Source organism: Bactrocera neohumeralis, chromosome 3 (genome assembly GCF_024586455.1).
Source record: "Bactrocera neohumeralis isolate Rockhampton chromosome 3, APGP_CSIRO_Bneo_wtdbg2-racon-allhic-juicebox.fasta_v2, whole genome shotgun sequence".
Taxonomy (NCBI): domain Eukaryota; kingdom Metazoa; phylum Arthropoda; class Insecta; order Diptera; family Tephritidae; genus Bactrocera; species Bactrocera neohumeralis.
The window spans coordinates 39,327,471-39,351,181 of record NC_065920.1 but is presented as its reverse complement, the minus strand read 5'-3'; the positions used below and the strand labels follow the sequence as shown (position 1 = coordinate 39,351,181).

Sequence of the window (23,711 nt, the reverse complement as noted above, 5' to 3'; positions counted from 1 at the left end):
TTTGCAGACGAAAAAGGGAGGGCCGAAATTGGTGAGTATGAAGAGCTTTGCAAGTTGACCGACAAGGGTAATGCTCGAAAATTCTACGTAAAAAAGGCAATGACTAACAGAAGGTTTCGGAGCATGCTCTTGTAGAGCCCCACAAGTGATCTGATAACTGATGCCCTGAGCATACTAAAATTATGGAGTTAACACTTCTCCAGCCTGCTGAATTTCAGTGAAAGCATAACACCAGGAGAAGACGAATCCGATTTCCCAATCGATGACGATGAAGTGGACGTTCCAATGACTATCAAGAAGTTCGAATAGAAATTACCCGTCTGAAGAACAACAAAGCATCGGGGGCAGATGGATTGCCGGTCGAACTATTCAAACACGGCGGCGAAGAACTGATAAGGGGCATGCATCAGCTTCTTTTTACAATATGGTCGGACGAAAGCGTGCCCAACGATTGAAATTTACGTGTGCTCTGCCAACTACACAATAAGGGAGATGAAAGCAGGATCGACACCCATCACCTCTTCGTCGATTTTAAATCTGCTTTTGACAGCGCGAAAAAGAGCGATATCAAACAATGTTTCAGAAAAGGCGACTCCCTATCGTGCGACTTCTTCAATCTACTTCTGGAGAAAATAATTCGGACTGCAGGACTTAATCGAGCAGGTACAATCTTCTATAATAGTGTACAGCTGCTGGCGTATGCCGATGATATTGATATCATTGGCCTCAACATCCGCGATTTCAGTTCTACTTTCTCCAGACTGGATAAGAAAGCAAAGCAAATGAGTCTGGTAGTGAACGAGGGCAAGACGAAATATCTCCTGTCATCATCAAACAAACAGTCGACGCACTCGCGATTTGGCTCTCACGTCACTGTTGACAGTCATAACTGTGAAGTTGTAGATAGCTTCGTATATTTGGGAACCACCATAAATACCACCAACAATGTCAGCCTGGAAATCTAACGCAGGATAACTCTTGCCAACAGGTGCTACTTCGGATTAAGAAGTAAAGTCCTCTCTCGACGAACAAAAATCAAACTCTATAAATCACTCATTATTCCGGCATGGACATCTGATGAGTCGACGTTACGAGCTTTCGAGATAAAGGTTCTGCGGAAGGCGGAACGATAAGCTGTACGAGTTATACGACGACATCGACATAGTTCAGCGAATTAAGAGACAGCGGCTGCAAGAAAGCGTGGTTGCAGTCCGATTTCGCCCATGTGAAATAAGAATATTATAATATAATTTATGTGTCTGGTGTATTTGGTTATTGAATTATCGCGTTTTAATTAGTTATTAACAGTACCGTTATGTAGGGAGTTAACGGAGTTTCATCCGTTTTCACACTGTTGGCAATAGCAATTAATGTCCTAATAATTAAAATAAAAAAAAAATATTTAAATGCTTATTTTATGATTTTGTTCATTTAGGGCCAACTGAATTTTGGTTGGAGTTTTGAAATTTGGAGTTATAGTTTTCAACTCAACCCGTTGAAAAAATTCCGTTCAAGTGTTGTCAAACTTTTGGTTGATGGCGTTAAATATAGAGTATCAATTTCAACGGCTAAGAACCAGTTGTAGTTAACGTAATGAATTTATTTAAGAAAAATATTAATAGAACATGGATAAATAGAAGTATTTTATTTATAATTTTAAACTATTTTAATCAGTTATTATGTTCAAATCCACAGAAAGGTGAAACAATTGTTGAGTTCTTGGAGTAAAATCCTAAAACTGGACTAAACAAACTACAATTCGGGAACATTAAAAAAAAGTGGAAGTGTTTCGAACATAAAGAGTCGATACAACCTAAGTATTACTCTTAAATGTTTGAAGTGCTTTGCTCCTCTTTAGTCAATGGAATACGGAATAACGGAAATAACTTATGGATCTGCAATAAAAATTATTTAAAAGCCATTTAATTGTCAATAAAACTTTGGCTTACTTGGTGTTAGGAAATTGGAACGATTTTGAGTGAGCATGAAGGCTTTTTCTTATACGCAGCACATCAGTTTTGGCTCTAACATTTTTGTGTACGTAATATAAATCAAAATGAATAATTTTAACAATTATAAACCTTTCTGTAAACAATGACTAAATTAAATTGTTTGTTTTCATTTAAACATTTTAATTTTTAGGCTGTCAATACCTATCAAGATTCGACTGAAAATAGTTGAAAATCGTAATACTAAAAAAGAGTTGAGTTGCTCTGAAGTGGAATTACTCTAACTTCAATTCAACCGAGTGTAGTTGAAAAACTTAAGAGTGGTATTAAATATCGACAAGGTAGATTCTGTGATTTAGTTTTGTCATGCACTGTATGTACAAGTATGTGCTATCAACTCGACCCAAGGGACTAAATTTATTATACATACATACATATATTGAGTTGATGAGGAAAACTTCAACCAAAGGATTGGAATTCATTATATTCATTATGTTCGGTTCAGTTCAGACCAAAGTATAGACCAAACACTTATCCATTTAACTTGATAGAAAAACGAAAATGATTATATGCAGTACATGGAAGTTCGGGGTTGTATTTATTGATGATTTTATCTATTTTTGTCAATACCACATACTATTAACATACCAAATATTAATAAAATGCTTCCTGGGTTTCGTTAAGATGCTTCACACCATCACCAATCTTTATGGAGTAAAGTCAGCCGAATATTGAACAATATTATACAGCGGTATAAAGTTACCCGGAAGTTAGAAAATCTTTACATTAGGTACATGAGGGCTAAGGGAAGTGCTGACCACATTTAACCTATTTCTGTCATTGAGACATACAATTCTGAGGAAATGATTCTCTTCGAATTTAACATTGACCGATATTTTAGGTAAAAAGTCAATTGTAGGCACTGGGTCCACATATTCAATACCTAGGGATTTGAACAGTTTTGGTTCGATTTGGACAATTTTTGGTATACTTGAATGGTACTATTCGTGACAAGTTTTTTGCCATTATTTTAATCAGAAGGAATTTAAAATGGTGTTATACTCGTATGATAAGTAGGCGTGGTTGTAATCCAATTTACACCATTTTCACACTGTAACATATGAAGTTTAGAAGAATTTTATATACCGAATATGATTGAAATTGGTAGAGAGTGTCTCGAGATATGTGACTTATCCTTAAAGTGGGCGGTACCAAGTCCATCAACCAATTTTGACACCGGCTTCCATAAAGTTGTTTTGTTCTATCCTGGACGTCAAGTTTTATGCCTCTGACGCATTTAGTTACTGATTTATCTCACTTTCAGCAGTTTGTAACAAGACCGTTATATGGGGAATGGGTGGAGTTGTCATCAGATATTTTCACACTGTCGTAGGAAGGGTTGAAAGAATTGGTCCTGTGTAAATTTGGAAATTAAATTTTCGTCTTTGTTATGACCCTCTATACGTTTTCCATTAATAGAGTTTTGTTGACGTGGCATAGTCCGATTACGTCTATCTCGAACTATTACCAAGGACCATGTGTGCCAACTTTCAATAAGATATCTCAATTTTTACGCAAGCTATCGCTATCACGGACGGACAGTCGCTCGGAATTCAACTCATCTCGTCATCCTGATCACTTGTACATATACATACATATACATATAACCCCACATTTGTCTCGATTAGTTTTAGGTGATACGTACGTTAGGTGAACAAAACTACATATAATACTCTGAAGCAACTGGTTGCAAAAATATTAACGCCCTGATAAGTCTCTCTTTAGCTATGAAGAAGGACAAATTTCTGCTTTGAACTTAGTACACGTGGTCCATGGAAAAAAGAAAAGAACGAGTTCATAGATGAGCGTCATTGGGCCGCTTCCACGCCCACAAAACTCCTACCGACACTGTAAAAATATATATAAGATATCGAAAGATAACATACATACAATTTTACACCCTAGATGGTAAGAGTGAACCTTTTAAAAGCCGAGTTAAAAATTGGATGTCGGGCGTGGCCTCTCCTACTTTTAGGTGAAATCATATGAGATATGTATTTGAAATTCAGGGATAATAAGGTTGAATCGAGTCAATACTTCTTATAGCTTATGTTGAATATGTCGATCAGTGTATGAGATATATACATATGTACATACAAGTATATGTATATACACCAATGGCACACTAATTAGCACACTCTTACATATTCCAATAGTATTGCTTGAAAATTGAAGATAACGGTATTTTATGAAATGTTTTTTTATTGCATATTAATACGTTGTCATTTTGCCGTTATAAATCACGCATCAGTAAAAATTTTGGAGTGGGTTTCAAAGAAGTATGCCTTTATTTCATAAAAGCTTTTAATTCAAGCTAGCATTTTAATTAGCACACCCTGACATCAGAAAAGTTTTTAGTAATCGTTTGCGTTTAAGGTTGTGATTTATTTGCAAGATTAGCTGTAAATAAATTTTTTATTAGACAGTAGTGTGAAAAATTTAAAATGGGACGTTGCAAGAGTTGCAGTGAAGAGGAAAGGCGCCTGGTATACATCGAACATGTTCCAGGACGGGAATAATATTAGTGAAATTGCCCGTTGCCTTAAAAAAAATCAAAACGATCTCAAATAGTATCGTGAGAATAAAACATTTTCAAATAAAAAGAGATCTAGACGCAAAAAGACCACAAAAAGAGAAGCTTCCCTTATTGCTCGGCAGGCGCTTAAAGATCCTTTTGCAACTTCCTCACAAATACGAGCTTCAATGCACGAGGAATACGGCGAAAACATTGCCAGTAGGACTGTTAGACAGCGACTTTTGGAAAGAAAGCTTCGGTGATGCCATAGTTTAAAAAAATCAAAACGGGTCTGATGGAAGAACTTATGTGCGACGCCCCCCAAATAAAGAATTGGACACAAAGTATACAAGGAAGACGGTTAAGTTCGGCGGGCGAAGTGTTATTGTATTTGGTTGCTTTACGAAGCATGATGTTGATCCTATAGTGCAGATAATGGGCAAGCTAGATTCTGTAGCATACCAGAACTTTCTTGTAAACCATCTCTTACCGCTTTTGGAAGACTTACCGTTATCTGTATACACCTCAGCAGTTTTCCAACAGGGCAATGCGCCCTGTCAGAAGTCAAGCTTTGTGATTCAGTGTCTTCAAAATCAAGCAATTCCATTGCTTAATTGGCCTGCCTTATGCTTCTATTATGTCTTTTTTATAATTACTGATTTGTTTTCCTTGAACATTACTTAATAAATATTACTGTATACCTTACTTCAATTCCTCCCGATATTTTTATTTTTTCTTAAATTTTCTGTTTTTGTGCACATGAGAGGGTGTGCTAATTAGTGTACCACCCCTGTATATACATATATTTTTTATATTGGATTCCGATCCTCCGGTTGACCTTAAGGTATTTCCGTGGCTTAACTCCAGCAAGTTGCAAGAATATAAAATGTTTGGTTGCATCCGAACTTAACACGTCCTTACATGTTCTTTATGAAATAATAAAAAAAAACACAAATACTATAATATGTCGTAGTAAATTCATCTTGACATCTCTTTTGTTTCATTTTAAAAATTCGTACTCAAATATGAGTAATACTGCCTTATAAATTAGATCGTGTTTTTCAAAAATGTAAACGCAATGTTGTTTTTTCTAGCATACTGCCATCAGTAGCCATATGCAATAAAAATACTGTAACTTTTTTAGTAGCCAGAACAAGAGTACCAATATAGTGAAAAGTATAAAATGATCGAAAGTTGTACACAAAAATATTTCTAATATAATTAAAATAATTTTACTAAAACATAAATAACATCAGTTTAATGAGAAAATTCATTCTCAACCAGAATCAGAGAGAAACTCCGTCGCCGAGTACTATCATTCACCCCGGTGGATAAACGTCTAGCCACAATCCGCATCAAAGCGAAGTTCCTCAACTTATCACTGATTTGCGCCCAAGCCTCGGCGGAAGAGAAGGACGATGTGACCAAAGATGCCTTCTATGAGCGCTTGGAGCGCACCTATGAGAGCTGGCCCCGCCACGATATCAAAATCGTGCTTGGCGACTTTAACGCCAGGGTGGGCAAAGAAGGTATCTTTAGCACTACGGCCGGTAAATTCAGCCTCCACGATGATACATCCCCAAATGGGTTGAGGCTGATCGACTTCGCCGAGGCCGGAAATATGGTTATTTGTAGTACTAGATTCCAGCATAAGAAAATTCATCAAGCCACCTGGCTGTCTCCGGATCGAAAAACCACCAAACAAATCGATCATGTTGTGATAGACGAAAGACACGTCTCCAGTGTGCGGGAGCTACGAAGGCTCGTGGTCGATTTTCTACTCGACTTGCACTCCTGCTCTCTGATAGCATTTGTCAACAACTCGGTATAAGGGAACTGTGGGACGGAATTTCAAGCTCCTTGCGTACAGCTGCAACCGAAATCTTTGGTTGTCGGAAAATGCAAAAGAACAGCTGGTACGACGAGGAGTGCCGTGTCCCAGAGGAGAGAAATCAGACTGCCTATCTCGCAACGTTACGATCGACCACAACACGTGCAGGATGAGATAAATACCGAGAGTGGAAGAGGGAAGCGAGACGCATTTGCTGGTAGAAAAAGAAAGAGGCCGAAATGCGTGAGTATGAAGAGCTTGATAAGCTGGCCGACAAGGGTAATGCTCGAAACTTCTACAAAAAAATGCGGCGGCTAACATAAGGTTTCAAGACCGGAGTATACTCTTGTAGAACCCCCAGAGATGATCTAGTGACCGATGCCCAGAGCATACTAAAACTATGGAGGGAACACTGAATGGCAGTGAAAGTATAACGCCAGGACGAAGACGATGGAGCAGACGTTCCATTGCCCGACCATGAAGAAGTTCGAATAGCAATTACCCGTCTTAATAACAACAAAGCGTCGGGGTCCGATGGATTGCCGGCAGAGCTATTCAAACACGGCGGCGAAGAATTGATAAGGAGCATGCATCAGCTTCTTTGTAAAATATGGTCGGATGAAAGCATGCCCAACGATTGGAATTTAAGTGTGCTCTGCCCAATCCACAAAATGGGAGACCCCACAACCTGCGCCAATTACCGAGGGGTAAGTCTCTTAAATATCGCGTATTAGGTTCTATCGAGCGTATTGTGTGAAAGATTAAAGCCCACCGTCAACAAACTGATTGGACCTTATCAGTGTGGCTTTAGACCTGGAAAATCAACAACCGACCAGATATTCACATGCGCTAAATCTTGGAAAAGACCAGTGAAATGAGAATCGGCACACACCGCCTTTTCGTCGATTTCAAAACTGCTTTCGACAGCACAAAAAGGAGCTGCCTTTCTGCCGGGATGTCGAAATTGGGTATCCCCGCAAAACTAATACGGCTGTGTAAACTGACGTTGAGCAACACTAAAAGCTCCGTCAAGATCGGGAAGGACCTCTCCGAGCCGTTCAATACCAAACTAGGTTTCAGACAAGGCGACTCCCTATCATCAATAACATCAGTTTAAGGAGAAAATTCATTCCCAACCAAAATCAGAGACTCCGAACTTGGCTGCCAAACCTAATTTTAAAAAAATGTTGTTAGTGAAATAGCCAAAAATTGAAATTCGCCAACACTAACAAGGGAATTTGAGAGCAACGTTGGTTTAATAAATACTTTACCTGCCGCAATCGGAAATCCGTATAAAACGATGAAATAAAAATATTCCGCTTTTTGTCGTCTTTCGCTGGTTTGCACCGTTTTTTATTTATATTCCAAGCAAGTATTGAACTCGCGCGATTCGCACAAAAAAAGCAAAAAAAGATATATATGAGAAATTTTGTATGTTGTATAATAAATTAGACATTAAGAAAACAAGTAATGATAAGAACATTGAGTTTTAGTTGTGAAATTAATTTCAAAGGTTTATTCCGTTCTATGTATAATTGCTTAGTTCAAATGGTAAAATAGTAGCAATCGTATTTTTTTACTATTGTATTTATGTCATCACGCTCTTTGCAAATGAATATGTCTCATAACGCATAATTTTCACAATATTTCGTTAAGTTTGATTTTATATTTAGTATATATATTTTTCTTTTACCAAACACATATTTCAAGACCATTTTGTCTATATATGCATAATATATTTGTTGGTATAATTCATTTTCACTCACATACGCTTACAATCATTTGTGATTTATATAACAATTAACGCATTTTGCTCTTTTTCTTTAATGTAGTTTGCATTTGTTTCTCATTCAGTGTGTGTGTTTTTGATGTTTTGTTTTCTTTAATATACAAACTATTTCTAAATTTAATAAAGAAACGCAATCATTCGCTTTGTTGATTATATTAAATAGTCTAATAATATTTATATAGATTTATGATGTTGGATTTCTTAAACATTCATACTTCGACGACAAATATTCATTTCAAACATAACTTTAGAATTATTCAATTTTCTCATACGGGTATTAATTATAAAAAGATGCATTTGAATAATAATTTTTTGTGTGGATTTTCACTTGTTTCTTTTTCACGTAAATTAAAACATTCGCTCTTCACTCATAACATCTTTCAAATGTTGATATTGTTTTGTTATTTTTACTCATCCTGCATATCTTCCGGCAATTCGTGCGGATTCAACATGCCAGGTATATTACGCTGCATCAGACGCTTATTAGCCTGCTCCTCGCGAAGTGCTGCCTCTCTCTCTTCTAAGTATAAGTCGGAATCGTCCTCACCAGTTATTTCCTATAATTAGAGACATACATTAGTTTGTAATAAAATTAAAATCCTTCAGATTAAATCAATAAACTACAAATTTTAATTCAAGATTTACATAACTTCAAATTGAGTTATATATTTCTACATACAAATTACATAAATATAAAACATTTATAAAATAAATTATAATACAAAATTTTTTTTTAATTTGCAGTCTTTAAGCTTAAGAAATAATTATTGTTTTTCGTTTCGTGTAACTCACCCTAATTTGTATAAGGAAATCTCTCAAATGCTCTTTAAATGCTTGCACATTTTCGTCCAGATTGAAAAGACCAGTAACAAAGACCTTTATCTGGTTATCAGTTAAGTGATTGAAAGCTGATTTCAACAAAGAGGCCACATACTCTTGTATGAAAATGGTGTTGTCCGGTATTGGGCCAAGGCTAACAGTAATTTTGTTATTCTCCACCAATGAGAACATATATGCTAATATTGTGGCATGATTGGCGAGTCCTGCTGTGTGCGAAGTATCAGTGACAACGGAGAATATTTGCATTAAAATATCAGTGAAATACGTTTGATAGAAACTTTGCGCAGCCTGTGGGTGTTGTTCCAAATTTTGCAACATCTGTTGAAATAACAAAATGCATTATTGTATTTTCAAAATTGTTCTTAATGTGTGCCCATTTTAAGTTTACAGTACCTTATATAAGATGTTCAAACCCATGTCAGCAACATTGCGCATTGTGTGTTTAAAAGCCCATACAACGGAATCGAACACAAGCCTAAATTGTGCCGGTGGAATATTGAGAAATGCTTTAAAGCAATGCGCATTGACGGCTTGCAGCAACTCGTAAAAGCTGGTGCGGTGTTGTGGATAATCTTCGAAATTTTTATTAATCATATCTAGAGTGCACTCAAAGACGGCATCAAATATTTTTGGTACTTCGTTTGTGATGTGATTGCGGAGTTTGTGCACAATTATGGCCATTGAGCTAAGCACTTTTGGTTCTCTGGCAGACGGCACTTTACAACGCTATAAATAAAATTTGTTATTTCATATAAATATTATGTATTTATGATTTTAAATATGTGTATCTACTACAGATTTTTACCTGGTAATCTAACAAAACAGCATCGAGTAGTGGCGGAATAAAGTTATCCATAACCAATTGATTGTCATTAGAACGCGATACCCACTCCGAAATTAAATTCAAAGTCTCTTTTTTTACAACATTCATTGATTTTATAAGCGGTTGATTATTTACAACGACACCGTTTACCTCAATTGCCTGAATTATGTTCTCAGATGTTATTTTATAGACATTAAGCATATCCAAATATATACGTCCCAACTGAATTACATAGGCATGCCCTAAAGCCTTACATGCGGCTACATTCGTCTTCAAAATGCTACCCAGCTGCTTTACAGCTGTCATATTTTTGAGAAAGTCAACATTCTTGGAGGCACGAGAGATTATATCATCCCAAACCTGGTTTGGCAAGAACATATACTTCTCAATTAAGGCGTCCTGCTGTACTTGATCAATCTGTGCGGATATCATGTAGCCCACTGCTTCGTAGAACGTATGTACCTAATGGTAAGCATTTAAATTAGTTAAACAAGACAATTACACATAAATTTTTAATCACTACTTGCCTGTTGAGGCTGCAAGTCACAAATTATGCTGCTCATAGTACTTAATATTTCATCGATGAAGGTACATGCCTCATTAGGCTGTATGGTCACAAAGTAGCGTCTACATTTGATGGCAATTTTTATGAATGTATCGCAAGCCATATCCTGCACACCATCGTGCGTTTCGTGCATAAATTCGAAAAGTTTATTCACAACAGTTTTTAGAAATTTCCAATGAGCACGCAGAAAACGTGGATACTGTCCAACAACATACATAATATTCGAGGCGATGATAGCCTTATTATCTTTACCCTTCTTTTGTTCGCACAAGCCAAGTAAATCTTTTATAACTGTAACGAGGAATCGTTTTTCGTCTTCTTCGCAGAAAGCACCTACAAATAAGTTTACAGAGGATTGAGGTTATATACCAAATAAAATTAAGTGAAAGGACACTCTTTTCCACTCAATACTTTGTGGGTAATAATTAAGAAAATTAAATTTAAATTGTAAAATAGTATATGATAATAAAAGATAAACAAAAACGAAACGATCGAAAAGTTTTTATAACAACTATATGTATATGGTTCGAATCGACAAATGAGCAGCTTTTGGAGGGAAAAATGGCGAGTGCAAAGTATCAGATGGTTATTCAAAAACTGAGAGAATAGTGCGCATATTTGAAAGCGGCGAACAGACAGAAGGATTAGATAAATTAACTCCTATCGTCATGCTAATAATTTATATATATGTATATATATGCTTTATGGGGACTCCAAACTTTCATTTTGGTTTAAAAACTTCGTAGCAATCTTAACATACACTGTTCAAGGTAAAAAAATATCAAACGAATGCTACATGATAACCTAATCCCAAAACTTTAGAATTTAATATAATAATAAAAATTTATTTTAACTTTAAAGCTTACCTGATATGGATCCTATAGCCCAGCAAAGGGTGTTAAGGTTTTTCCATGAGAACTCTGTACCATTAACTTGGTTCATTAGCTTTAATGTCATTATGCGTTCTGTGTCAGCATAATCCAAATGGGTAAGAAATACAAGGGTTTCGCGCATATTCTTATATAAATTTATGGCATTTGTATCTTTCATAAATTCTCGAACAACTTCGCCATTTTCATTTTCGACAACAAGTACTTCTTCAGGTTTAGCCATCCTTGAAATCATAATATATCGAACTTTAGATAAGATATTCCCGTAAAAGCGACGTCGAGGAAAAACATTACGTTTGGCTAAAGATACTGCATCAGTTTGAGTAATATGCGTTGTAGCGCCCACAAATGTTTCGCTATTATAGAGATCCTCAACCAGATTATTCCAGTACTCCATACAAATTTTGAATACCTCAACATCCTCAACTTCGGATATCATTACCAAATAAAGTAGAGCTTGATTTAAATAGTCGATATATTTGACGTCCTCTACAAGTTTACCATGTTCTTTTAGGAATGTGCACAAGAACATTGCCAAATTCTGAACAAAAACTTGTTCAGTGCTGCTGCCGTTAGCGTAAATATGACTCATATTGGGATTTTGTCCAATCATTTGATCTAATTGCACCATCGTATCCTTGAACATTCTCGCAAAATTTTCGTTATAATCGGGCACAGAGAGGCCTGCAATCTCAGAGAGGCACTGCAATGTAACATTCCGAAACATTGGGACACTTAAAAATTTATAAATCAGTGTTTCAATTAATGCTGTCTCAAATATATAACCCAATGGAATCCAACTCAGGAATCGGAGCAATGTCTCTAAAGTAACTTGGATTAGAGGAGCGTTCATAGAACTTTCCAAAACAAAAGAACAAAGTTGAAATATTTGCGAAAATTCTGAGCACATGGTATCTTTTAGATGTTTAGCCTTCATTTGAGTTATTTGCCCAGCAGAAAAGTCAAAAACCTCTTCACTAAGGTTTTTTAAAATAACCATATTATTCTTGCAAAGGCTTTCGTTTGTCTTCGAAGCCCCTACAATGTCACTAATAAATGTCTCCCAGTTCCGAGGCCATTCACGTTTCAATATCTGTACCAATATTAAATTCAACTTGTTTAAGTAAACTTTATTTGCCTCCATTGTTTCAGGATCTGAGGATGTTTTAATAATAAGTCCAACAACATATTTCTTGATTCCCTCACACTGGTTGCGGGGTAAAATTTTCCAACGAGTTTTAATTACTTCTTCCAGTATTTGCAGTGCATAATATTTCGTTCTCTGATTTTGAGAGAATTCTAATATGCTGTCGACTCGCGTCCATGCATCTGGATGCTCACGCAATGTTGTAAGAATATCTTGTGCAAGGCGCAACTGCTCTCCCTGCGACGTATACAAGCATTCTACAATCTTGTCTAATAAGCTAATGTCAAGCTTCTGAGAAAAGTCCAACAATTTGCTGGCTTCCTCCGTCGAAAGCATCGCCATTGCCTTATAATAAAAGCAGCGCTCTCGTCTGCGTCTATCGTTGATGTTAGGATTAATTTTGTTGAAGACGAGTTTTTGTTCAGGGAGTTTGTATATTTTTATGTGTTATTTCACAGATGAATCTGAAAGTTAAAAACAACTAAAATGAAAACGTTGAAGCGGTTTATTTTATAAATCATTGAGCAAAATATGTGACTATATATATATTTTTATATGCTCCATTATTCTGTAAACCTTTCAGGCAATTGCGTCGCATGCGACTTTCTACATTTCCATATGATTTTGTTTGCAAGCGCTTTGCCTGTTAAAATAGGTTAATATAAATGTTTTTGTACTTTTTTATATACTTTTAAGCCGTTTAAAGAACATTCGTACATTTTTCAGTAATATTAAAGTTTTCAGGAAAATGTGCGTGTCCCGCAAATACATCCATCACATAAACTCTTCTTCTTCTTTGCTTTATGTATCGCACTTACCTACCAAGTATCAGCAGCCGTCGTTATAGTGCTCGCCTCGAATTTAATTAAAAATGCGAAAGAGTAAAAGAAAACTAATGGACGATATATCTTTTTTATAAATGGCGAAACTTCACTCGTAATCTTTCATTCAAATCCTTAAGTGAACTCACTACGCTCTTTCACACTCACAATTTATAAAATTTAACAAAATATTAGCGATTTTTCTACTAAAAAAAACGCTGATGACCGCAAAACGAAACTCACACAAATCCTCAGACTTAGAAAATCTTCACTTTCGTCGTTTCCTTTCATGTAAAATTCGTCTTTTAACATAATACCAAGAATAACGCGTCCCAGAGTTGTATTTGTAATTACTAAAATCGACGAACACGCTATTTTGACACTACACTGAACAACTTAATTAATTGTTGTTTCTCTAATGAAATCCAGACGCAAAATCTATATTGTCAGTTATTATTTAAATGAAACTTAAACTTGAACATTGAACAACTACTTTTTATGAATGAATATGCAAAATAACATTGCAGAATTATTTTTAGATTATTAAGCAGTAATCGGTTTCGTTTTGAATTAAAAGCTCTACCACACTGGCAATCTGTGCAAGAGCCATGCGTGAAGAAGAGCCAAAGAGTAGAAAACAAGAATAAATCAACAACAAACCGATAGTTTTATTGGTATAACATAGTATTAATTAACAATCCGTGGAATAAAATTTATAATAAAAATTCAAAATATAGTCTTTTATATACTCAACATATATCATTGTGATAACTGGTTATAGTCAGTACATAGTTAGGAACAGACAATGCAAGTTTTTATTATGTTATGATCAAAAATAGTAACACTTAGTTCACACGAGAATTTACTCTTAATTAAAGCTTTATTTCTTAACTGCTAATAGCTATTAGCTATCAACAAGAAGACGACTGCGAAAACCGACAAGTTCATTATTAAACATTTAGGCATTGTTTATTTTATTAAATCATGAAAACGAAGAAAAACAAGGAAAAAGGGTTTTAATCCATAAATTTAATAGTTCTTATATTTCAATAATAATAATATGTATTTCCACAACGCAGAAAACCAACAACATCTCTAATGCGAAGGCTAAACCAGAGAAAATAAAACAATGAGAAGGTGCAGGTTCGACAGGGAACATTTGTAAAACTTCAACCGGGGAACTCACCTCACAACGATGGAATTTACCACGTGAAATGCTAACATTGTCTACATACTCAACCAATAACATGAATATGAATATGAAGAGAAATAAATATATGTATATGTGCCCATGATGATACTCCCAACTAGGGAATATTGAAGAAAAATAAGTGTTTTTTTATGTTCTCTGGCTTAGATGTTGTTTATCAGACCTCAAGTCAAAGTACTAATCAAAAATCAGTATTCATGCCGAAGTTACAGTACGTTAAACAATGAATGCGAAATAATTTGTTTCCCGATTTTAAAAAAATACATAACATAACATATAATTTCTATTTGCATTCTACTGCTACTTTCTAGTTTATTTAGTATTATTATTAACATAGAGATGTATTTTTTTTTAAGTTTTATTGAATTTTCGAATATATTTAATAATTTAAATAACAAGTGAAAACAAATAGCGTCGAAATTACATTTGAGGATTTCTAGTACTAAAATTTTATTTTCCTTTTGACACAGCAAAATGTAAAATTTTTTTACAGCCCTATTCAACACAGAGAAAAAATGTTACCGTTTGGTACACAGAATTTATACCCGATTTTAGCTTTGTTAATCTGGCAACACTGTCTTTGTATTTAAGTTTTGTATTTTTTTGAGTTCTAATTGGCTTTTATTTTTTGAAACTATGTCGATTTATATACTTTGTTTAACAACAAATGGTGGTTTACCCGTCTTTACACGTAAAAAAGGAGATTGTGACAACGTGAGCGAAATCTTTTCTTATTAATTTTTCTAAAAATTTATCTAAAGACTAATTATTTCCGTGTTTCTTTTGTAGCTACCTTTTTCTACTGTGGCTTCATTAAATGGGTTTCATATGTTTTTTAAATCGTTGGGCATAACGTTACAGGTAACACATTCCGAAGATTGGACATATGTTTGGAGAGATTTTCACAATGCCGTAACTTTAATTGTTTGTGCACGGTCTATGACTGAAGGAGTATTGCAGACGTTAGCCGAAATTGTTTTTGGGTCAATATCACTTTTTGTTAATATTGATGAGCTTGTGGATCTAACTTTGCTAGAGAGAATGAAGAAAGAAGCGAGAAATTATATGCCTGTTGTAGATGCTGCACTTGAAGCTTGCACAACACGCGTATTGGGATTTACAAATTGTATACTATCAACTGAAAACCAACAATTGGGTCAGCGATTAAACGATTTTAGTGGTCTTTGCGGTTCACTCTTTTGTTGCCTTGTAGTTGGTAATAATGTTACGGTCGGTACAGAAGGTTGGTGGGATTTAGATGTTATAGATCGTGAATTACTTCTGCTTTTATTGAATTCTTCAAGTACTTTACAAAATGACATTCCAGTTTATTTGCCGAAAAAGGACGCAACGGTAGGAAAAAATGTACTTAATTTGTTCAATAATGGTATCTGTTTCCTTTAAAAGTTAGCATATAGATTCGTAACAATTCCATTGGCTCCAAGTAGTGTTATTTGTGTTATATGCGGAGCTGCCCCTAGTTTTCGTGAATTGCGGTCTATGGCCCAAGACGCATTTTGCTCAGAAAGTTTATTGCAGAACATGGAACGAAGCATAATGCGCAGTTTACCGGAACAATTGGAGATCGATCAGTGTGTTCTGGCAATAATTGTAGCTAATCTGAATACCAAAAAATGTATACTTGCACCTAATTCCATCCAAGCTACAGGTGGAAAAAGGACAATAGGAGGAGGCATTCTACGTCTGGATTTATTAAAAAAAATTTTCGATCAAACCTTTCAATGCAATAAAAATATTAGTGGTGTGCATACAGAAGATCAAATACGTTCGCGTTGTATTGAACCAGTGGACCAATATTGGTGCTTGGATTACCATAAGTGCTATGCTCATTACGATACCATTGGAAACACTATTTTTATCTTATTTATGTCATCAGTTCCAACACCAGCAATGAGGTATGTTATATTTCAAAAATTACTATGATAATTTATATACAAATAGGAAAAGAAGTATGTATACAAATGTGTGAGATATTTAGTAGTAAACATAGCTCTTTTAATAGCATATTACTACTTTTTTTCAGATTCATAGCCCAAAAACTTCTGTACTCAATTCTACAAGACAAGACAATTAGCTGGTAAATTATAATTTAATATAATATTTATTATTTGAAATAATATTTTTTGTGGAACATACATATATCATTTAATATAACATATATACGTATACATTTATGCATGTAATATTTAAGTATACTTTATTGTCTGAGAATATATTAGCTATTAAAACTATCGTTTCTTACATTGATACAGTCTGTACAATATTTTGGAAATTGTTATTGTCAGTGTTCTATATGTTGTATATAATCATATAAGATGTAAATTTTTATCAATTTGTTAAATATTTTTAGCGCACAATGAGGAAAGATAATGCCAAATTATTACTTCTTAAACGTTACCATCTTAAAATACATTAAAAGCATGCGTCGCTTTTTTCCTCAGTTGCTTTCATATTTTAATGTTTTGAATTATTCCCAATTTTTTTTTTTTATAATTTATATTGTTTTTTAATTTAAAATAATGATTTAATTAAAAACAGGTTGTGTCGATACGCAGCATGCTTCCTCTTACGAAAGAAGTGTTTGTCTCTCTAATATTAATATCAGTTTTTTCATGAATTTTCTGTTTACATTTTGAAGATGTTTATTAGTATTCAGTTATTACTCAAAAAACGCATTTTGTTTGGTTGAAATTTTTTTTTGGTATTGTTTTGTTTTTATGATTCAAAAATTGCAATCAATGAAAATGCGTTTTGCTTTATATAATTGAATCATGGAATTCAACCAATGAAAATGTGTTTTTTGAGTGATAACTGAGTATTGATTGTAAATTACACAAAATCATCAAAATGTAAATCGGAAATTCGTGAGAAAAACAAAAAAGTTTTTCGACATTATGTATTACATTTTTTTTGTAAAAGAATGTATGATCCAAAATAACACAACCGACCAGAACTCTATTATTAGTATCAACGTTATTGGCAAGACGCAATTTCTATTTGATTGACATCATAAATAGGAAAAATAATTCTCTACATGTAATATATGAATTAAAATTTTATAAAAATAAAATTAAAATGTAGCAATAAATATTTATAAATAAAGTACAGAGATAAAATTGAGTATTGATTGGAAAATCTAATGAGAATATAATTTACATTAAAATACATACATATATAAAGAAAATAACTGCGTGTATGGATTTTTTATATCAATATTGTTACAAAATAAGTTTTCTCGTCGATCTCTGACTTGCTGGCATTTGTCATATTTAATATTGTTCGTATCCCTTTCCAAGTGGCTGAACTTCAAAAATGTGTCCTTCTATAGCCTCTTACTCAATATTCATGAATGAATTTGAGCAATAAATTATATATTGACATTGAATGGAATGTTACCATTGAATATGGAAATCAATTTTTAAAATAAATCGAGTGGACAGGGTTAATATAATATATTATTCTTAAAACACAATGAGAGTTCAGGGTGACCCTTGTAATGTCTTATATTTTCTACTTATATTACAACATTTAATGCTTTGGTTTGTAAGATGTCATATTATCCACATGCATTTGGCGCTTGTACTTTTACTTGTTTGTATAAATTCTTTTTTATTTTGTGGTTTTTGTGGTAATTTGCTATTGCACATTGTAGATTTTATACAGATTCCGTCAAATCTGAAGTAAGAATAGCGTTTGGAATATTACATATACTTGATTTAATGACTTGTGAAAGTTAAAACTTCTAAATAACTCACGCACGTGCAGAAGTTGTATTTATGCAACTGATATATCTTAATTACTTGCTTTTATAAATAAAGAATGTTATCTTACATTGTTATTAAAACATGGTTTATAAATACAAATTATTGTTTTTTCTTGTGCTTTTACAGAGATTAAATATACTAAATTATGCATCTGGACAACAATTTAATAATATAATAATAATTTATTTTAATAAAAATAACACTTCACAGCTCAAAATCAAGAAAATTCATAGCATATATGTTTGTTGTATTTTTGTTTACACTTCTTATTTCTGTAATGAGTTACTTTTTACTTACACTTCTCGGTAGGTTATACTTTATCGGCTTTCGATAAGTTACATTTAAATTCATACATGTTTCGTCTTCAAAATAAGTAACTAATTTATACCAGGGTTGAGAATTTGATCTAAGCTTGCATAAGTACCAAAGAAAAAGCCGCATAAGCCAAAGAGCAGAATGGCAATATCTTTCCATAATATCCAATTATACTTGCCCAAACCCACAGGATAAAATGTGATTATGTCAATTATTGGTGGAGCAATTAGCGCCAACGCTGAACTGCTGACAGCTCCCACTAAAGAAATTATTGGACCCAAATTTGGTATGCAAACAGCCAGGAGAACTAAAAGTAAACAATAAATTTTACTAAAATTCAGCTTACTAAATAATTCTGAATGATTGATCACTAATACTTTGTTAGATGTTCATGTAACTTTACGGGATCATACATACAAATAAATTGTTTATGGCTTTTAAATACGCAGGGACAATAAAACACATTGTAAAGAACTTTAACTCAAAGGAAATGTATTTACAAGGTATTACAATAATATAAAACTCATAGGTTCGAATTTTCTTAAACAAGAAAAAACGTTCTATTCATTTGTTCCTAAGCTCGATTACCCTTCAGAAATAAAGAAGTTTTTATACAGCTAAATGAAACATTTCTTCAAATATTGGTAGCGTTGCCTTGGATAATAATCCTTTCATGAAGATGTATTGTCAAATACAAGAGACATCGTGGATATTACTAAATTGATAATAAAATATTTCATTGAGTCTTCGATGAGATGCATCAGAGGTCGTGGTTGGACCGGAGACTTCAGGAGTCCGTTATAGGCCGGAGTGCAGTGTTCTGGCATGTCTTAAGCTTCTTCGCCTGCGTTTTACTGTATCAAATTAAACAACATCCATTTGGCCATTTTTTTTCCGGCGACACCGCACTAATTTTTATGCCCAACAGCAAAAGCTTTCCCTTCTGTATGTGGACCTTTTGTAGAAGAGTAATTTTTAAGGTTTAACGGCCCGGTAAATCGATGTTGAATTGTCCAACTCCCGTTACAATTTGTTGTGAAGTCACAAAATGGTCCTTTTTTACCATGAGAAATGTACGGTTATCATCAATCAGGCCAGTTTTTTTGGACGACCACGCAATATTTGCAATGAATTTGTACGTTTTTCCTTCATCGTGCAATTTTTTTTACCAATCGACACTCTACATCTGTGCAGTGCCTTTTAGGACATATTCTAAATAGTTTCTTCTTTTCAGTTTATGGTGTTTAATAGAGTAAAAAATTACAAATACTCCAATAATTAAATTAATATGAAAAATACTGCGAACAGCTTAACAGCTTATTTGTTTAAATATTACTCACAAGTTGTAAGTTACAACTATTTTATTGGCCAACTTAATTTAACGAACAAGTTATCAGCGTCACTCAAACGCGAAATTAACAAAAAAGTAATGCAAGTTGTTGATACTGACGCTCTATTCATTCGGCTTCATCGCAAATATATAACCGTAATGTCTCGATCTTTCAAGTATAACTATAAAGCAACTGTTTGACTATTTCACTATTCCAGGAATGGGATCTATCAAATTATGTCGTAATATAATATGCAAGATTTTGGAATAAAAGCAAAAATCCTAATATTCATAAAGTTCGGACCAAAAAAATTTATATACGATTACTTACATGTAAAAACAACTAATACAATCCGAAGTGCCGTCGATGCTAAATCTTTTGTGCGTTGGTCCTCGCATTGATTGCGAACGAAGGGCTCAACAATATTAACAGGTACATAGAATTGCAGAGTGTATGATAAGAATATTGCTACGGCCATAGCTATGCGTACCATCTGCGAAATGCTGTAAAAAGAATGGGCTTTAATAAAAATGTATAATTAATATTAAAGTTATTGCATTTGTGCTGAGTCTACTTTTGCCTAATATCTAATTTTTTTTTTAATTTGTTGCATACAATAATATTAATTCTAAATGTTCATAACTTACAATTGATCGGGGGGTAAATTTAATGTTATGCTGCCCTTCACACTCTCTCCATATTTCAAATAACCGAAGAAGCCAACTGTGGTATACAGGCATGCCACGATAGTCATTCCAGTGTTCAATACACCCGTTGAGCCTCCAAAATCTTCAGGTCTCTTCATATTATTTTCTAATGGTAATATTACACCAATTCCTTCAAATGCGTATATTGCTGTGCCAAAATACAATGGTAGCTGAGCCCAAGTTGCAACAGGCTTTACTGTGTCCGTGTCAGGTAAATCTTGTAGTATATAAAAAAATGAGAATGCTAGACCTAATACGGTAAGTGCTGCTGCAGCTAATGACACTGGAGTTAGGTATTTGAGATTGCGCACAAGATTTAGGGGTATCATTGGAAGCAAAATAAGTGTTAAGTAAACTTTAACATTTATATAATTGTGTGGAAAATAATGGTCCACCACCTCTTTTATATTAAATGCCACAAAAACAAAGTATACACAGCAGAATCCAATTTGGGTGATAAATAGGAAGGTCGTTATCATACGCCTAGAATAAGGATGTTTTGATATTATATGCATATATCAAAAGTAATTGTTGGTTATACGTTGGAAAACTTAACCCTACCGTGCAATGTGCGAGTAACGTCTTAAGCCACTGGGTCCTGTCTCGAATGAACAGAACGCTACCTCCGAAAAGCTGAGTGATGGCTGTTGAAGTCTTCGACAGAGCTCATGAGAACATTTGACCAGCATATGCATGCAGTGTGTGCAAATCGCTCCCATTATTAGCGTACCAAATAGTCCCACATAAAGGCCAGCGTTTTTAAAAGCATCTGGCATTGCTAAAATTCCTGTGCCGATGTTACCCTTTAGTAAATGCACTAACGTGTCAAAATTCGAGGTGGGATGCTCCAACGTCCGGTGCAAAGAAGGATTATAGGTGGACTTGTCTAAACTCTCATTTGAGCCTGCTATTTGAAATAAGAATGTTATAACAAAGAATAAAATGAAACAACTGTATACTACCAATGCTTTCTTCACTTTGAACATTTACTAATGTATTTTCAGGAGAATTTCGAACATCTGGTCGGGGTGGATATCTTCCTTCCGACGCATTATTTTCCGACTGAAGCAAAAGAGGTTGACGTTCGGTCATTTTCTTCTTAATTATTGGCTATGAAAATATGAGGGATGATAAAGGAGAACAACAAATAATGTAATTTAATCAAACTCGGGAAAATAATATAAATTAAAAACGAATTTAGTGGTAAATGCATATATCGGTTTGGAATTTTGTGAAATTTCAGGAAACAATTATTGTTAAGGAAAGTATTCTTAATTTTAAAAAGACAGAGATGATAATAATCTTATTTAAGTGATTAAATAGCTAAATATATCACAGAGTGATAACTAATAGCAAGTAGATACTGGATAGCAAATACCAAGGCTACAGATAATAGTTTACGTAATGTATAGAATATGCTGCGTACAGATAATACATTTTTTTACAGTGCACATAATTTTAAGCACAATTAACGAGCATAAAGCGAAAATGTTTAGTGTTATTTGAACAAATATAAAAAGGCCACAATTATACGCCCTAATTACACTTTTAATTCCAAATAAAAATTAGGATGTAATTGATAAACATAACACAATAAAATTCATATACATAAGTGTTTATTGTAATGCGATAAACAAATTTGACAAAATCAATATGTAGTAAAGAAAATAGTATTTAAAACTTACATCTGATTTTAAAGAAACCGAAACTGATATGGAAGTAATAATCACAGATTTATTATGGTTCTACAACTGGAATAAAAAATGCATAAATAAATAATTAACAAATAAAAAGGCACACATCCAAATTGAAGATTTTGATTAAGTCAATTATCAAACCTGTTGAAGATTTGTAAGAGGAGTTATATCTTCCATTGATTCTTTGTTAATTATGATATTTAAATTAAAGTCCTTGAAGTAAGCTGGGAGCTTGTTTCCCAGTTTTCTCTTCAACTATCACCAAAAAATTACTAACTACAAGTACCGATTTTACTACAATACCAAAACAATTAAGATCGATGACTAAATGCGAAACACTGTCTGGCACTGATACTGTTGCAAAGTGGAAATTTTCTACTTGATACTGTCTGCATTCAACACAAATGGCAGAGTTTGACGTTATCTACACCCGAAGAAAAAACAAATATTTATTCTGGTTTGTTAAAGCCTAGCAAAAAATAATATAACATTGAATATTTACGCAGATTGCTGTTATTAATTGCAACTCCCACAATAAACACAAAAGATTTCCAGTGCTACCATTCATTTAACATATTTTTAACCCATCATGACCCAAATAGAGGATGATGTCATTTTCCCCGCATATCAGAACGGAGTTCAAGAAAACAAATTTAGAAAATATCTCTATTAGTATATTATGTCAAAAAATGGTAAATGTTCAGCAGAGCGGCTTTTCCGAAAACGTGCACCAATTTTCACGGGAAATGTCTTAAAAAAAATGTCTTTAATTCCGATTCACGAATATATATGGGGCGTTATCTATTTTTATGGTTTTTTGTAATAAAAACAAAAAGAAATATTATGATTTTACACGATATTTACGCTATGAATGGCATCACTGTTCGAAATTCAATTGGGTACTAGTGATACAAGCAAGAATGATAGAATACAAGATTACGACACTAGTTTACAGTTAGTTTTTTTCGGTTTAGCTCTTGACAATTCTTACAAAAACAAATACATTGTGCAACAATTTCGTGACGTCACACTTATGCGTTGAGACGAACAAGCATAGAAATGCATACAAATTGTAAACAGAAAAGTAAACACTTTTTGAAATTCCCAAAATAATATTAATTCATTCGTATTTACAGGAAAAATTTCAGTGGAATGTTTAGAATATTGTTGCGAGAAAATATGTATATAATTAGTTTCAGGCACATCCACAATAAATAGAGTAGCATGTGTGAAAATTGTTCAAATGAAGAAAACCAGTGTAAGTGTACTGTTGTATTTATTTAAATTTCTGAGCATAAATATATTAATTTTTTAAAATGAAATGTGCAGTGGCTTGTTGTAATAATTATTATGCAATTAAAGGATCGAAAACGAGTTTTTTCAGTTTTCCGGCCGATTTAGAAGTTGCCAAAAAATTGGTGTTATTTTGCAAAAGA

General features: G+C 33.8%; 3 protein-coding genes across 10 annotated transcripts; 1 reads left to right on the top strand and 2 right to left on the bottom strand.

Moving 5' to 3' along the window:
* Positions 1-7,842: 7,842 nt before the first annotated feature.
* LOC126752537 (exportin-1) lies at positions 7,843-13,595 on the bottom strand. Of its 3 annotated transcripts, none has more exons than XM_050463421.1 (7): positions 13,228-13,595; positions 11,239-12,873; positions 10,335-10,705; positions 9,790-10,269; positions 9,378-9,710; positions 8,937-9,302; positions 7,843-8,701 (listed from the first exon to the last, which is right to left on the bottom strand). In XM_050463421.1, exons 2-7 carry the CDS (start codon positions 12,749-12,751, stop codon positions 8,552-8,554), a joined length of 3,213 nt encoding a protein of 1,070 aa, XP_050319378.1. In that variant the 5' UTR covers positions 12,752-12,873; positions 13,228-13,595; the 3' UTR covers positions 7,843-8,551. The 3 variants fall into 3 exon arrangements, with proteins under 3 accessions (XP_050319378.1, XP_050319379.1, XP_050319381.1); XM_050463422.1 differs by having other exon boundaries at positions 13,232-13,595; XM_050463424.1 differs by lacking the exon at positions 13,228-13,595 and adding an exon at positions 13,127-13,204.
* Positions 13,596-15,004: 1,409 nt separating this feature from the next.
* Positions 15,005-20,178, top strand: LOC126752619 (protein fuzzy homolog). Of its 3 annotated transcripts, none has more exons than XM_050463555.1 (5): positions 15,005-15,154; positions 15,230-15,793; positions 15,848-16,356; positions 16,485-16,538; positions 20,089-20,178. In XM_050463555.1, exons 1-5 carry the CDS (start codon positions 15,077-15,079, stop codon positions 20,114-20,116), a joined length of 1,233 nt encoding a protein of 410 aa, XP_050319512.1. In that variant the 5' UTR covers positions 15,005-15,076; the 3' UTR covers positions 20,117-20,178. The 3 variants fall into 3 exon arrangements, with proteins under 3 accessions (XP_050319512.1, XP_050319514.1, XP_050319513.1); XM_050463557.1 differs by lacking the exon at positions 20,089-20,178 and adding an exon at positions 18,352-18,462; XM_050463556.1 differs by lacking the exon at positions 20,089-20,178 and having other exon boundaries at positions 16,485-16,913.
* LOC126752600 (proton-coupled amino acid transporter-like protein pathetic) lies at positions 18,452-22,887 on the bottom strand. 4 transcript variants are annotated; one of them, XM_050463531.1, is made up of 7 exons: positions 22,778-22,887; positions 22,417-22,699; positions 21,541-21,688; positions 21,140-21,485; positions 20,519-21,061; positions 20,202-20,374; positions 18,452-18,847 (listed from the first exon to the last, which is right to left on the bottom strand). In XM_050463531.1, the coding sequence occupies exons 2-7, from the start codon at positions 22,450-22,452 to the stop codon at positions 18,603-18,605; spliced, it is 1,491 nt and encodes a 496-aa protein (XP_050319488.1). In that variant the 5' UTR covers positions 22,453-22,699; positions 22,778-22,887; the 3' UTR covers positions 18,452-18,602. The 4 variants fall into 4 exon arrangements, with proteins under 4 accessions (XP_050319488.1, XP_050319491.1, XP_050319489.1 ...); XM_050463534.1 differs by adding an exon at positions 22,264-22,329 and having other exon boundaries at positions 22,417-22,840; XM_050463532.1 differs by having other exon boundaries at positions 21,140-21,482; positions 22,417-22,843.
* Between the last annotated feature and the right edge of the window lie 824 nt (positions 22,888-23,711).

Coding starts and splice junctions, on each gene's coding strand:
- LOC126752537 (XM_050463421.1), bottom strand. CDS start 12,751: ATGGCGATGCTTTCGACGGAGGAAGCCAGCAAATTGTTGGACTTTTCT. Junction 10,706..11,238: donor GGCTATAGGATCCATATCAG/GTAAGCTTTAAA, acceptor ACTTATTTGTAG/GTGCTTTCTGCGAAGAAGAC. Junction 9,303..9,377: donor GTTTGAACATCTTATATAAG/GTACTGTAAACT, acceptor TTATTTCAACAG/ATGTTGCAAAATTTGGAACA.
- LOC126752619 (XM_050463555.1), top strand. CDS start 15,077: ATGTCGATTTATATACTTTGTTTAACAACAAATGGTGGTTTACCCGTC. Junction 15,155..15,229: donor AAAAAGGAGATTGTGACAAC/GTGAGCGAAATC, acceptor TTTCTTTTGTAG/CTACCTTTTTCTACTGTGGC. Junction 15,794..15,847: donor TGCCGAAAAAGGACGCAACG/GTAGGAAAAAAT, acceptor TTCCTTTAAAAG/TTAGCATATAGATTCGTAAC.
- LOC126752600 (XM_050463531.1), bottom strand. CDS start 22,452: ATGGAAGATATAACTCCTCTTACAAATCTTCAACAG. Junction 21,486..21,540: donor TCAAAGTGAAGAAAGCATTG/GTAGTATACAGT, acceptor TATTTCAAATAG/CAGGCTCAAATGAGAGTTTA. Junction 18,848..20,201: donor TGTATTAGTTGTTTTTACAT/GTAAGTAATCGT, acceptor GTTTACTTTTAG/TTCTCCTGGCTGTTTGCATA.